Source organism: Tachyglossus aculeatus, chromosome 22 (genome assembly GCF_015852505.1).
Source record: "Tachyglossus aculeatus isolate mTacAcu1 chromosome 22, mTacAcu1.pri, whole genome shotgun sequence".
NCBI lineage: Eukaryota > Metazoa > Chordata > Mammalia > Monotremata > Tachyglossidae > Tachyglossus > Tachyglossus aculeatus.
This window is the reverse complement of record NC_052087.1, coordinates 49,123,860-49,138,316: the sequence shown is the minus strand read 5'-3', so window position 1 is coordinate 49,138,316 and position 14,457 is coordinate 49,123,860. Positions and strand designations below refer to the sequence as shown.

Here is a 14,457-nt window from a genome sequence, read left to right as displayed (position 1 = left end):
GTTAAGCACTTACCATGTGCCAAGCACTGTTCCAGGCCTCCCTACATCTCTTTCGCGGGGCAGAATGGGAATAGAATGGGCATGAGAAGCAGCGTGGCTCAGTGGACAAGAGCCCGGGCTTTGGAGTCAGAGGTCATGGGTTCCAATCTCGGCTTTGCCAATTGTCAGCTGGGTGACTTTGGGCAAGTCACTTCACTTCCCTGGGCCTCAGTTCCCTCATCTGGAAAATGGGGATTAAGGCTGTGAGCCCCCCGTGGGACAACCTGATTACCTTGGAACCTCCCCAGCGCTTAGAGCAGTGCTTTGCACATAGTAAGAGGTTAATAAATGCCATTATTATTATTATTATGTTACTCCCCTCCTCAAAAATCTCCAGTGGCTACCAATCAACCTTCGTATCAGGCAGAAACTCCTCACCCTGGGCTTCAAGGCTGTCCATCCCCTCGCCCCCTCCTCCCTCACCTCCCTTCTGTCCTTCTCCAGCCCAGCCCGCGTCCTCCGCTCCTCTGCCGCTAATCTCCTCACCGGGCCTCGTCCATTCATTCATTCATTCAATCGTATTTATTGAGCGCTTACTGTGTGCAGAGCACTGTACTAAGCGCTTGGGAAGTCCAAGTTGGCAACACATAGAGACAGTCCCTACCCAACAGTGGGCTCACAGTCTGAAAGGGGGAGACAGAGAACAAAACCAAACATACTAACAAAATAAAATAAATAGAATAGATATGTACAAGTAAAATAAATAAATGAATAAATAGAGTAATAAATATGTACAAATCAATCAATCAATCAATCGTATTTATTGAGCGCTTACTGTGTGCAGAGCACTGTACTAAGCGCTTGGGAAGTCCAAGTTGGCAACATATAGAGACGGTCCCTACCCAACAGTGGGCTCACAGTCTAGAAGGGGGAGACAGAGAACAAAACCAAACACACTAACAAAATAAAATAAATAGAATAGATATGTACAGGTAAAATCAATAAATAAATAGAGTAATAAATACGTACAAACATATATACATATATACAGGTGCTGTGGGGAGGGGAAGGAGGTAAGATCGGGGGGATGGAGAGGGGGACGAGGGGGAGAGGAAGGAAGGGGCTCAGTCTGGGAAGGCCTCCAGACTGAGCGCTTACTGTGTGCAGAGCACTGTACTAAGCGCTTGGGAAGTAGAGAAGCAGCATGGCTCAGTGGAAAGAGCCCGGGCTTTGGAATCAGAGGTCATGGGTTCAAACCCCGGCTCTGCCAATTGTCAGCTGTGTGGCTTTGGGCAAGTCACTTCACTTCTCTGTGCCTCAGTTACCCTATCTGTAAAATGGGGATGAAGACTGTGAGCCTCACGTGGGACAACCTGATCACCTTGTATCTCCCCCAGCGCTTAGAACAGTGCTTTGCACATAGCAAGCGCTTAAGAAATACCAACATTATTATTATTACAAGTTAGGAAAGATGGCCAGGCTCGGGTGCTCTGGCTTCCCGGCTAGGGACCCCCGCGGCCTATCGACCCCAGGTCGGTTGGCTTGGTGTCTCTAGATGTTGCCAACTTGGACTTCCCAAGCGCTTAGTACAGTGCTCTGCACACAGTAAGCGCTCAATAAATACGATTGATGATGATGATGATGATGATCGGCCATTCCCCTCCTCCTCAATGGGTCTGTTCTCTGCCTCCTCTCCGTAGGTCTTCCAGAAATTTCAGCAGTCGCTGCCAGTAGCCGTGGAGTCCATCGCCCGGATCGTGACCAGCAGCACCAACGGTGGCTTCCGCACCGGATGTTTCCAGGCCCTGCAGGTGAAGGTGGGGGGCGACCAGACAGGACGGCGCAGAACCGGAACCCAGAACCTCCGGGAAGGGGCTGCTTTAGAGAAGCAGCGTGGCTCAGTGGAAAGAGCCTGGGCTTTGGAGTAAGAAGTCATGGGTTCAAATCCCGGCTCCGCCAATTGTCAGCTGTGTGACCTCGGGCAAGTCACTTCTCTGGGCCTCAGTGACCTCATCTGGAAAATGGGGATTGACTGTGAGCCCCCTATTTATTTATTTTACTTGTACATATTTATTCTATTTATTTTATTTTGTTAGTATGTTTTGTTTTGTTGTCTGTCCCCCCCCTTCTAGACTGTGAGCCCGCTGTTGGGTAGGGACCGTCTCTAGATGTTGCCAACTTGGACTTCCCAAGCGCTTAGTACAGTGCTCTGCACACAGGAAGCACTCAATATGAGCCCACTGTTGGGTAGGAACCGTCTCTATATGTTGCCGACTTGTACTTCCCAAACGCTTAGTACAGTGCTCTGCACACAGTAAGCGCTCAATAAATATGATTGAATGAATGAATGAATGACAACCTGATCACCTTGTAACCTCCCCAGCGCTTAGAACAGTGCTTTGCACATAGTAAGCGCTTAATAAATGCTATCATCATTATTATTATTATTATTATTATTCCCTGGACAGGGAAGGGGAGGGTTGAAGCCGACCGGCCCCTCGAACCAAGGAGGGATGGCCAAGGGAAGCAGCGTGGCTCGGGGGAAAGAGCCCGGGCTTTGGAGTCAATCAATCAATCGTATTTATTGAGCGCTTACTGTGCGCAGAGCACTGTACTAAGCGCTTGGGAAGTACAAGTTGGCAACATAAGTCAGAGGTCATCGGTTCAAATCCCGGCTCCTCCACTTGTCAGCTGGGTGACTCTGGGCAAGTCACTTCACTTCTGTGGGCCTCCGTTCCCTCATCTGGAAAATGGGGATGAAGACTGTGAGCCCCCCGTGGGACAACCTGATCACTTTGTCAACTCCCCAGTGCTTAGAACAGTGCTTTGCACATAGTAAGTGCTTAATAAATGCCATCGTTATCCCCCTTCTAGACTGTGAGCCCACTGTTGGGTAGGGACCATCTCTAGATGTTGCCAACTTGGACTTCCCAAGCGCTTAGTACAGTGCTCTGCACACAGTAAGCGCTCAATAAATACGATTGATTGATTGATTGATTGATTTGTACATATTTATTACTCTATTTATTTTACTTGTACGTATCTATTCTATTTTATTTTGTTAATAGGTTTGCTTTTGTTCTCTGTCCTCCCCCTTCTAGACTGTGAGCCCACTGTTGGGTAGGGACCGTCTCTATATGTTGCCAACTTGTCCTTCCCAAGCGCTTAGTACAGTGCTCTGCACACAGTAAGCGCTCAATAAATACGATTGATTGATTGATTTGTACATATTTATTACTCTATTTATTTATTTATTTTACTTGTACGTATCTATTCTATTTTATTTTGTTAATAGGTTTGCTTTTGTTCTCTGTCTCCCCCTTCTAGACTGTGAGCCCACTGTTGGGTAGGGACCGTCTCTATATGTTGCCAACTTGTACTTCCCAAGCGCTTAGTCCAGTGCTCTGCACACAGTAAGCGCTCAATAAATACGATTGATTGATTGATTTGTACATATTTATTAGTCTATTTATTTATTTATTTTACTTGTACGTATCTATTCTATTTTATTTTGTTAATAGGCTTGGTTTTGTTCTCTGTCTCCCCCTTCTAGACTGTGAGCCCGCTGTTGGGTAGGGACCATCTCTAGATGTTGCCAACTTGGACTTCCCAAGCGCTTAGTACAGTGTTCTGCACACAGTAAGCGCTCAATAAATACGATTGATTGATTTGTACATATTTATTACTCTATTTATTTTACTTGTACGTATCTATTCTATTTTCTTTTGTTAATAGGCTTGGTTTTGTTCTCTGTCTCCCCCTTCTAGACTGTGAGCCCACTGTTGGGTAGGGACCGTCTCTAGATGTTGCCAACTTGGACTTCCCAAGCGCTTAGTCCAGTGCTCTGCACACAGTAAGCGCTCAATAAATACAATTGATTGATTGAGGGAGGTAATGGGCCGGAGAATCCCCGGCTGGACCCTCCCTGGTTCTGAGCCGTCCTCCGATGGGGGGATTCAGAAGAGGCCGGGGTCCGGGGACTGACTAGGAACGGCTCGGCGGCCTGACGGGAGTCCAGCTAAGCCCTCCAGGATAGGCGGAAGGGGTGCGCGCTAAATGGGCCGATGTTGGCGGTCACTGAGGCCCAGAGAAGTGAAGTGACTTCATTCACTCACTCATTCATTCAGTCGTATTTATTGAGTGCTTACTGTGGGCAGGGCGCTGCACTAAGCGCTTGGGAAGTCCAAGTTGGCAGCATATAGAGACGGTCCCTACCCAACAGCGGGCTCACAGTCTAGAAGGGGGAGACAGACAACAAAACAAAACATATTAACGAAACAAAATAAATAGAGTAATAAATATGTACAAACATATGTACATATTCATTCATTCAATCGTATTTATTGAGCGCTTACTGTGTGCAGAGCACTGCACTAAGCGCTTGGGAAGTCCAAGTTGGCAGCATATAGAGACGGTCCCTACCCAACAGCGGGCTCACAGTCTAGAAGGGGGAGACAGACAACAAAACAAAACATATTAACGAAACAAAATAAATAGAGTAATAAATATGTACAAACATATGTACATATTCATTCATTCAATCGTATTTATTGAGCGCTTACTGTGTGCAGAGCACTGCACTAAGCGCTTGGGAAGTCCAAGTTGGCAACATATAGAGACGATCCGTACCCAACAGCGGGCTCACAGTCTAGAAGGGGGAGACAGACAACAAAACCAAACATATTAAGAAAACAAAATAAATAGAGTGATAAATATCTACAAACATATATACATATTCATTCATTCAGTCGCATTTATTGAGCGCTTACTGTGTGCAGAGCACTGCACTAAGCGCTTGGGAAGTCCAAGTTGGCGACACATAGAGACTTGCCCTATGTCACACAGCTGACAAGTGGGGGAGCCGGGATTTGAACCCATGACCTCTGACTCCAAAGCCCCGGCTCTCTCCACTTAAGCGCTTCGTACAGTGCCGTGCACACAGTAAGCGCTCAATAAATACGATTGATTGATTGATTTTCACTGAGCCACGCCGCTTCTCCAATCTGCCAGACAATGGTAGAACTGAATAGAGCTTAATACAGTGCTCTGCACACAGTAAGCGCTCAATAAATACGATTGGTGATGATGGAGCCCAGCCCTCTGCACCCCTCTAGACTCGAAGCTCACTGTGGGCAGGGAATTGTCTATTGTTGTACTGTTCTCTCCCCAGCACTTAGTCCAGCGCTCTGCACGCAGTAAGCGCTCAATAAGTAGGACTGACAGACTCTCTGCCCTCAGGCCGCGGACACCCGGGAGTTTGGAGTTCGGCTGAGAAAGGCGTTTCACCGGACGGTCCAGCGGCGATTCCTGAACCACCTCCCCGGGGGCCCGAAGCAGGTGATGATGATGGCATTTATTAAGCGCTTACTATGTGCAAAGCACTGTTCTAAGCGCAGGTGAGCCATGCCAGAGGTCACACCCAGAGCCGACCTCACCATCCAGCCAACAATCTGGAGACGGGGGGACGGGGGACATGACAGAGGCAGGAATCAATCAATCGATGGGACTTACTGAGCACTGTAATAATAATAATGATAATAATAATAATAATAATAATAATGGCATTTATTAAGTGCTGACTATGTGCAAAGCACTGTTCGAAGCACTGGGGCACACCCAGAGCCGACCTCACCATCCAGCCAGCAATCCGGAGACGAGGGGACGGGGGACATGACAGAGGCAGGAATCAATCAATCGATGGTACTTACTGAGCACTGTAATAATAATAATAATACTAATACTAATAATAATAATAATAATGGCATTTATTAAGTGCTGACTCTGTGCAAAGCACTGTTCGAAGCACTGGGGCACACCCAGAGCCGACCTCACCATCCAGCCAACAATCTGGAGACGAGGGGATGGGGGACATGACAGAGGCAGGAATCAATCAATCGATGGGACTTACTGAGCACTGTAATAATAATAATAATAATAATAATAATAATAATAATAATAATAATAATAATAATAGCATTTATTAAGTGCTGACTATGTGCAAAGCACTGTTCGAAGCACTGGGGCACACCCAGAGCCAACCTCACCATCCAGCCAACAATCCGGAGAAGGGGGGGACGGGGGACATGACAGAGGCAGGAATCAGTCAATCGATGGTACTTACTGAGAACTGTAATAATAATAATAATAATGGCATTTATTAAGTGCTGACTATGTGCAAAGCACTGTTCCAAGCACTGGGGCACACCCAGAGCCGACCTCACCATCCAGCCAACAATCCGGAGACGAGGGGACGGGGGACATGACAGAGGCAGGAATCAATCAATCGATGGTACTTACTGAGCACTGTAATAATAATAATAATAATAATAATAATAATGGCATTTATTAAATGCTATGTGCAAAACACTGTTTGAAGTACTGGGGCACAACCAGAGCCGACCTCACCATCCAGCCAGCAATCCGGAGACGAGGGGACGGGGGACATAACAGAGGCAGGAATCAATCAATTGATGGTACTTACTGAGCACTGTAATAATAATAATAATAATAATAATAATAATAATAATAATAATAATAATAATAATAATGGCATTTATTAAGTGCTGACTATGTGCAAAGCACTGTTCGAAGCACTGGGGCACACCCAGAGCCGACCTCACCATCCAGCCAGCAATCCGGAGACGGGAGGACGGGGGACATGACAGAGGCAGGAATCAATCGATCGATGGGACTTACTGAGCACTGTAATAATAATAATAATAATAATAACAATAATAATAATAATAATAATAATAATAATAATGGCATTTATTAAGTGCTGACTATGTGCAAAGCACCATTCGAAGCACTGGGGCACACCCAGAGCCGACCTCACCTTCCAGCCAACAATCTGGAGACGGGGGGATGGGGGACATGACAGAGGCAGGAATCAGTCAATCGATGGTACTTACTGAGCACTGTAATGATAATAATAATAATAATAATAATAATAATAGCATTTATTAAGTGCTGACTCTGTGCAAAGCACTGTTCGAAGTACTGGGTCACACCCAGAGCCGACCTCACCATCCAGCCAGCAATCCGGAGATGAGGGGACGGGGGACATGACAGAGGCAGGAATCAGTCCATCGATGGTACTTACTGAGCACTGTAATAATAATGATAATAATAATAATAATAATAATAATAATAATAATAATAATAATGGCATTTATTAAGTGCTATGTGCAAAGCACTGTTAGAAGCACTGGGGCACACCAAGAGCCGACCTCACCATCCAGCCAACAATCCGGAGACGAGAGGCAGGAATCAATCAATCGATGGTACTTACTGAGCACTATAATAATAATAATAATAATAATAATGGCATTTATTAAGTGCTGACCATGTGCAAAGCACTGTTCGAAGCACTGGGGCACACCCAGAGCCGACCTCACCATCCAGCCAACAATCCGGAGACGAGGGGACGGGGGACATGACAGAGGCAGGAATCAGTCAATCGATGGTACTTACTGAGCACTGTAATAATAATAATAATAATAATAATAGCATTTATTAAGTGCTGACTATGTGCAAAGCACGGTTCGAAGCACTGGGGCACACCCAGAGCCGACCTCACCATCCAGCCAACAATCCGGAGACGGGGGGACGGGGGACATGACAGAGGCAGGACTCAATCAATCGATGGGACTTACTGAGCACTGTAATAATAATAATAATGATAATAATAATAATAATAATAATAATGGCATTTATTAAGTGCTGACTATGTGCAAAGCACCGTTCGAAGCACTGGGGCACACCCAGAGCCGACCTCACCATCCAGCCAACAATCCGGAGACGGGGGGACGGGAGACATGACAGAGGCAGGAATCAATCAATCGATGGTACTTACTGAGCACTGTAATAATAATAATAATAATAATAATAATAATAATAATAATAATGGCATTTATTAAGTGCTGACTATGTGCAAAGCACCATTCGAAGCACTGGGGCACACCCAGAGCCGACCTCACCATCCAGCCAACAATCCGAAGACGGGGGGACGGGGGACATGACAGAGGGAGGAATCAGTCAATCGATGGTACTTACTGAGCACTGTAATAATAATAATAATAATAATAATAATAATCATGGCATTTATTAAGTGCTGACTATGTGCAAAGCACTGTTCGAAGCACTGGGGCACACCCAGAGCCGACCTCCCCATCCAGCCAACAATCTGGAGACGAGGGGACGGGGGACATGACAGAGGCAGGAATCAATCAATCGATGGTACTTACTGAGCACTGTAATAATAATAAGAAGAATAATAAGAATAATGGCGTTTATTAAGTGCTGACTATGTGCAAAGCACTGTTTGAATCACTGGGGCACACCCAGAGCTGACCTCACCATCCAGCCTACAATCCGGAGATGAGGGGACGGGGGGTCATGACAGAGGCAGGAATCAGTCTATCGATGGTACTTACTGAGCACTGTAATAATAATAATAATAATAATAATAATGACATTTATTAAATGCTGACTATGTGCAAAACACTGTTCGAAGTACTGGGGCACAACCAGAGCTGACCTCACCATCCAGCCAACAATCCGGAGACGGGAGGATGGGGGACATGACAGAGGCAGGACTCAATCAATCGATGGGACTTACTGAGCACTGTAATAATAATAATAATAATAACAATAATAATAATAATAATGACATTTATTAAGTTCTGACTATGTGCAAAACACTGTTCGAAGTACTGGGGCACAACCAGAGCTGACCTCACCATCCAGCCAACAATCCGGAGACGGGAGGACGGGGGACATGACAGAGGCAGGAATCAATCAATCGATGGTACTTACTGAGCACTGTAATAATAATAATAACAATAATAATAATAATAATGACATTTATTAAGTGCTGACTATGTGCAAAGCACCGTTTGAAGCACTGGGGCACACCCAGAGCCGACCTCACCATCTAGCCAACAATCCAGAGACGGGGGGACGGGGGACATGACAGAGGCAGGAATCAATCAATCGATGGGACTTACTGAGCACTGTAATAATAATAATAATAATAATAATAATGGCATTTATTAAGTGCTGACTCTGTGCAAAGCACTGTTCGAAGCACTGGGGCACACCCAGAGCCAACCTCACCATCCAGCCAACAATCCGGAGAAGGGGGGGACGGGGGACATGACAGAGGCAGGAATCAATCAATTGATGGTACTTACTGAGCACTGTAATAATAATAATAATAATGGCATTTATTCAATCAATCAATCAATCAATCAATCGTATTTATTGAGCGCTTACTATGTGCAGAGCACTGTACTAAGCGCTTGGGAAGTACAAATTGGCAACACATAGAGACAGTCCCTACCCAACAGTGGGCTCACAGTCTAAAAGGGGGAGACAGAGAACAGAACCAAACATACCAACAAAATAAAATAAATAGGATAGAAATGTACAAGTAAAATAAATAAATAAATAAATAAATAAAGAGTAATAAATATGTACAACCATATATACATATATACAGGCGCTGTGGGGAAGGGAAGGAGGTAAGATGGGGGGGATGGAGAGGGGGACGAGGGGGAGAGGAAGGAAGGGGAAGAGGAAGTGGGAAGGCCTCCTGGAGGAGGTGAGCTCTCAGTAGGGCCTTGAAGGGAGGAAGAGAGCGAGCTTGGCGGATGTTGGGAGGGATTGGGGGCATTCCAGGCCCCGGGGAGGACGTGGGCCGGGGGTCGATGGCGGGACAGGCGAGAGCGAGGTACGGTGAGGAGATTAGCGGTGGAGGAGCGGAGGGTGCGGGCTGGGCTGGAGAAGGACAGAAGGGAGGTGAGGTAGGAGGGGGCGAGGGGATGGATGGATGGACAGCCTGGAAGCCCAGGGTGAGGAGTTTCTGCCTGATGCGCAGATTGATTGGTAGCCACTGGAGAGTTTTGAGGAGGGGAGTAATATGCCCAGAGCGTTTCTGGACAAAGATAATCCGGGCAGCAGCATGAAGTATGAATTGAAGTGGAGAGAGACACGAGGATGGGAGATCAGAGAGAAGGCTGGTGCAGTAGTCCAGACGGGATAGGATGAGAGCTTGAACGAGCAGGGTAGCGGTATGGATGGAGAGGAATGGGCGGATCTTGGCAATGTTGCGGAGCTGACACCGGCAGGTTTTGGTGACGGCTCGGACGTGAGGGCTGAATGAGAGAGCGGAGTCGAGGATGACACCAAGGTTGCGGGCTTGTGAGACGGGAAGGATGGTAGTGCCGTCAACAGCGATGGGAAAGTCAGGGAGAGGGCAGGGTTTGGGAGGGAAGACAAGGAGCTCAGTCTTCGACGTGTTGAGCTTTAGGTGGCGGGCGGACATCCAGATGGAGATGCCCTGAAGGCAGGAGGAGATGCGAGCCTGTAGAGAGAGGATGTGGGTTCTAATCCCAGGTCTGCCCCTTAGCTGTGTGACTTGGGGAAAGTCACTTCATTTCTCTGTGCCTCAGTTCCCCCATCTGTAAAATGGGGATTAAGACGGTGAGCCCCACGTGGGACAACCTGATCACTTTGTATCTTCCTCATTCATTCATTCAATCGTATTTATTGAGCGCTTACTGTGTGCAGAGCACTGAACTAAGCGCTTGGGAAGTACAAATCGGCAACGTAGAGAGATGGTCCCTACCCAACAATGGGCTCTCAGCCCATAATAATAACAATAATAATAATAATAATGGCATTTATTAAGTGCTTACTGTGTGCAGAGCACTGGACTAAGTGCTTGGGAAGTACAAATCGGCAACGTAGAGAGATGGTCCCTACCCAACAATGGGCTCTCAGCCCATAATAATAACAATAATAATAATAATGGCATTTATTAAGTGCTGACTATGTGCAAAGCACTGTTCGAAGCACTGGGGAAGTTCCAAGTTCCATCTGTAAAAATGGGGATGAAGACCGTGAGCCCCACGTGGGACAGTCTGATTACCTTGTATCTATCCCAGCGCTTAGTACTAGTGCCTGGCACATAGTAAGCGCTTAAATACCATAATAATTTATTGTCTGTCTCCCCCTTCTAGACTGTGAGCCCGTTGTTGGGTAGGGACCGTCTTTAGATGTTACCGACTATAACCTGTATATATGTATATATGTTTGTACATATTTATTACTCTATTTATTTATTTATTTATTCTATTTGCACATATCTATTCTATTTATTTTATTTTGTTGGTACGTTTGGTTCTGTTCTCTGTCTCCCCCTTTTAGACTGTGAGCCCACTGTTGGGTAGGGACTGTCTCTATATGTTGCCAATTTGTACTTCCCAAGCGCTTAGTACAGTGCTCTGCACATAGTAAACGCTCAATAAATACGATTGATGATGATGATGATGATTGAATGAATGAATGAATGAATGAATGAATGATTATCTCCGTCCCGATCTCCGTGGCCTATTCGTGGCCGAGCAGCGCCACCTAGTGGCCCCGGCCCGGCGTTGCAAGGCTGGCGCTGTTAAATAATGATGGCATTTAATAATAATAATAATAATGGCATTTATTAAGCGCTTACTATGTGCAAAACACTGTTCTAAGCGCTGGGGAGGTTACAGGATTATCAGGTTGTCCCTCGTGGGGCTCACAGGCTCCATCCCCATTTTACAGATCAGGTAATTGAGGCACAGAGAAGTTAAGTGACTTGCCCAAAGTCACACAGCTGACAAGTGGCGGAGCCGGGATTTGAACCCATGACCTCTGACTCCAAAGCCCGTGCTCTTTCCTCCTGAGCCACAGCGCTTACTATGTGCGAAGCACTGTTCTAAGCGCTGAGGGGGATACAAGGTGATCGGGTTGTCCCACGAGCTGCCCACAGTCTTCATCCTCATTTTACAGATGAGGTCACTGAGGCTCAGAGAAGTGAAGCGACTTGCCCAAAGCCATCCAGCTGACAAGTGGCGGAGCAGGGATTCGAACCCATGACCTCTGACTCTCAAGCCTGGGCTCTTTCCACTGAGCCACGCTGTTTCTGCCTCTGTCCAACTTGAGACTGTGAGCCCACGGTTGGATAGGGACCCTTTCTATATGTTGCCAACTTGTACTTCCCGAGCGCTTAGTACAGTGCCCTGCACACAATAAGTGCTCAATAAATACGATTGAATGAATGAGTTGAAGTCCTTGAATAGACAGTCGGGCAAACCCAGGAGCTCTGACTCTGGCTACCATTGAGGCAACGGGTGGCCTCCACTACTGGCTTTCCTGATGTGTTTTTTCTCTCCTTTGGCTACCAGGGGCCCAGAACCTAACCCTAATCAGCTTCCAGTAATAATAATAATAATGACGATGGTATCTGTTAAGCGCTTACTATGTGCCAAGCACTGTTCTAAGCGCTGGGGTAAATACAAGGTAATCAGGTGGTCCCACGGGGGGCTCACAGTCTTAATCCCCATTTTACAGATCAGGTCACAGGCACAGAGAAGTGAAGTGACTTGCCCAGAGTCACCCAGCTGATAAGTGGCAGAGCCGGGATTAGAACCCACAACCTCTGACTTGCAAGCCACGCTGCTGCCCTAATTAGGGTACTTGTTAAGCGCTTACTAGGTGACAAACACTGTTCTAAGCACTAGGGTAGATACAAGTTAATCAGTTGGACACAGTCCCTGTCTCACGTGGAGCTCATACTCTAGAGAAGCAGCGTGGCTTAGCGGGAAGAGCCCGGGCTTGGGAATCAGAGGTCATGGGTTCTAATCCTGCCTCTGCCACTTATTTGCTGTGTGACCTTGGGCAAGTCACTTCATTCATTCACTCAGTCAATCGTATTTATTGAGCGCTTACTGCGTGCAGAGCACTGGACTAAGCGCTTGGGAAGTACAAATCGGCCACATCTAGAGACGGTCCCTACCCAACAACGGGCTCACAGTCTGGAAGGGGGAGGAAGACAACAAAACAAAACATGGAGACAGGTGTCAAAGTCGTCAGAACAAATAGAATTAAAGTTATATGCACTTCAAGGCCCTGCTGAGAGCTCACCTCCTCCAGGAGGCCTTCCCAGACTGAGCCCCTTCTTTCCTCTCCCCCTCGTCCCCCTCTCCATCCCCCCGTCTTACCTCCTTCCCTTCCCCACAGCACCTGTATATATGTATATATGGTTGTACATATTTATTACTCTATTTATTTATTTATTTATTTATTTTACTTGTACATTTCTATCCTACTTATTTTATTTTGTTGGTATGTTTGGTTCTGTTCTCTGTCTCCCCCTTTTAGACATGTGAGCCCACTGTTGGGTAGGGACTGTCTCTATGTGATGCCAATTTGTACTTCCCAAGCGCTTAGTACAGTGCTCTGCACATAGTAAGCGCTCAATAAATACGATTGATTGATTGATTGATTCACTTCTCTGTGCCTCGGTTACCTCATCTGTAAAACGGGGGGAAAAGTGTGAGCCCCACGTGGGACAACCTGATTACCCTGTATCAATGCCAGCGCTTAGAATAGTGCTTAGCACATAGTAGGCGCTTAACAAATACTATAATTATTATCGATTTTACCGATGAGGGAACTGAGGCCCAGAGAAGTGAAGTGACTTGCCCAAGGTCACCCAGCAGATGTGTGGCAGAGCCGGGGTTAGAACCCAGGTTCGTGCTCTATCCACTAATAATAATAATGATGGCATTTATTAAGCGCTTACTATGTGCCAAGCACTGTTCTAAGCACTGGGGAGGTTACAGGGTGATCAGGTTGTCCCTCGGGGGGCTCACAGTCTTCATCCCCATTTTACAGATGAGGTCACTGAGGCACAGAGGAGTGAAGTGACTTGCCCAAAGTCACCCAGCTGACAAGTGGCGGAGCCGGGGTTTGAACCCATGACCTTTGACTCCAAAGCCCGGGCTCTTTCCACTGAGCCACGCCACTTCTGGGGAACTCCTCCTAGGCTGCGAGCCCACTGTCGGGTAGGGACCGTCTCTGTATGTTGCCAACTTGTACTTCATGGGTTCAAATCCCAACTCCGCCGCTTGTCAGCTGTGTGACTTTGGGCAAGTCGCTTCACTTCTCTGGGCCTCAGTTACCTCATCTGGAAAATGGGGATTAAAACTGTGAGCTCCCTGTGGGACAACCTGATCACCTTGTAACCTCCCCAGCGCTTAGAACAGTGCTTTGCACATAGTAAGCACTTAATAAATACCATTTATATCATTAACAATCAATTATATTTATTGAGCGCTTACTGTGTGCAGAGCACCGTACTAAGTGCTTGGGAAGTACAAGTTGGCAACATATAGAGACAGTCCCTACCCAACAGTGGGCTCACAGTCTAAAAGGGGGAGACAGAGAACAAAACCAAACATACTAACAAAATAAAATAAATAGAATAGATATGTACAAGTAAAATAAATAAATAAATAAATACGATTGAATGAATGATTGAATGATTGAATGAATGAATGAATGAATGAATTAATTAATTAATTAACTTATACCAGAAGCTCACTGTGGGCAGGAAACGTTTCTCCCAAGTCTGTTAAATTGTACCCTCCCACA

General features: G+C 46.3%; 1 protein-coding gene across 1 annotated transcript in view; it reads left to right on the top strand.

Annotated features, from left to right (window-relative positions):
- Window positions 1-14,457, top strand: part of C22H11orf80 (chromosome 22 C11orf80 homolog) — a 104,445-nt gene that overhangs the window by 79,710 nt on the left and 10,278 nt on the right. Inside the window, exons 12-13 of the mRNA XM_038765358.1 lie at window positions 1,680-1,790; window positions 5,218-5,316. Coding sequence (XP_038621286.1) covers window positions 1,680-1,790; window positions 5,218-5,316 — 210 coding nt within the window. The remainder of the gene's footprint in view (window positions 1-1,679; window positions 1,791-5,217; window positions 5,317-14,457) is intronic.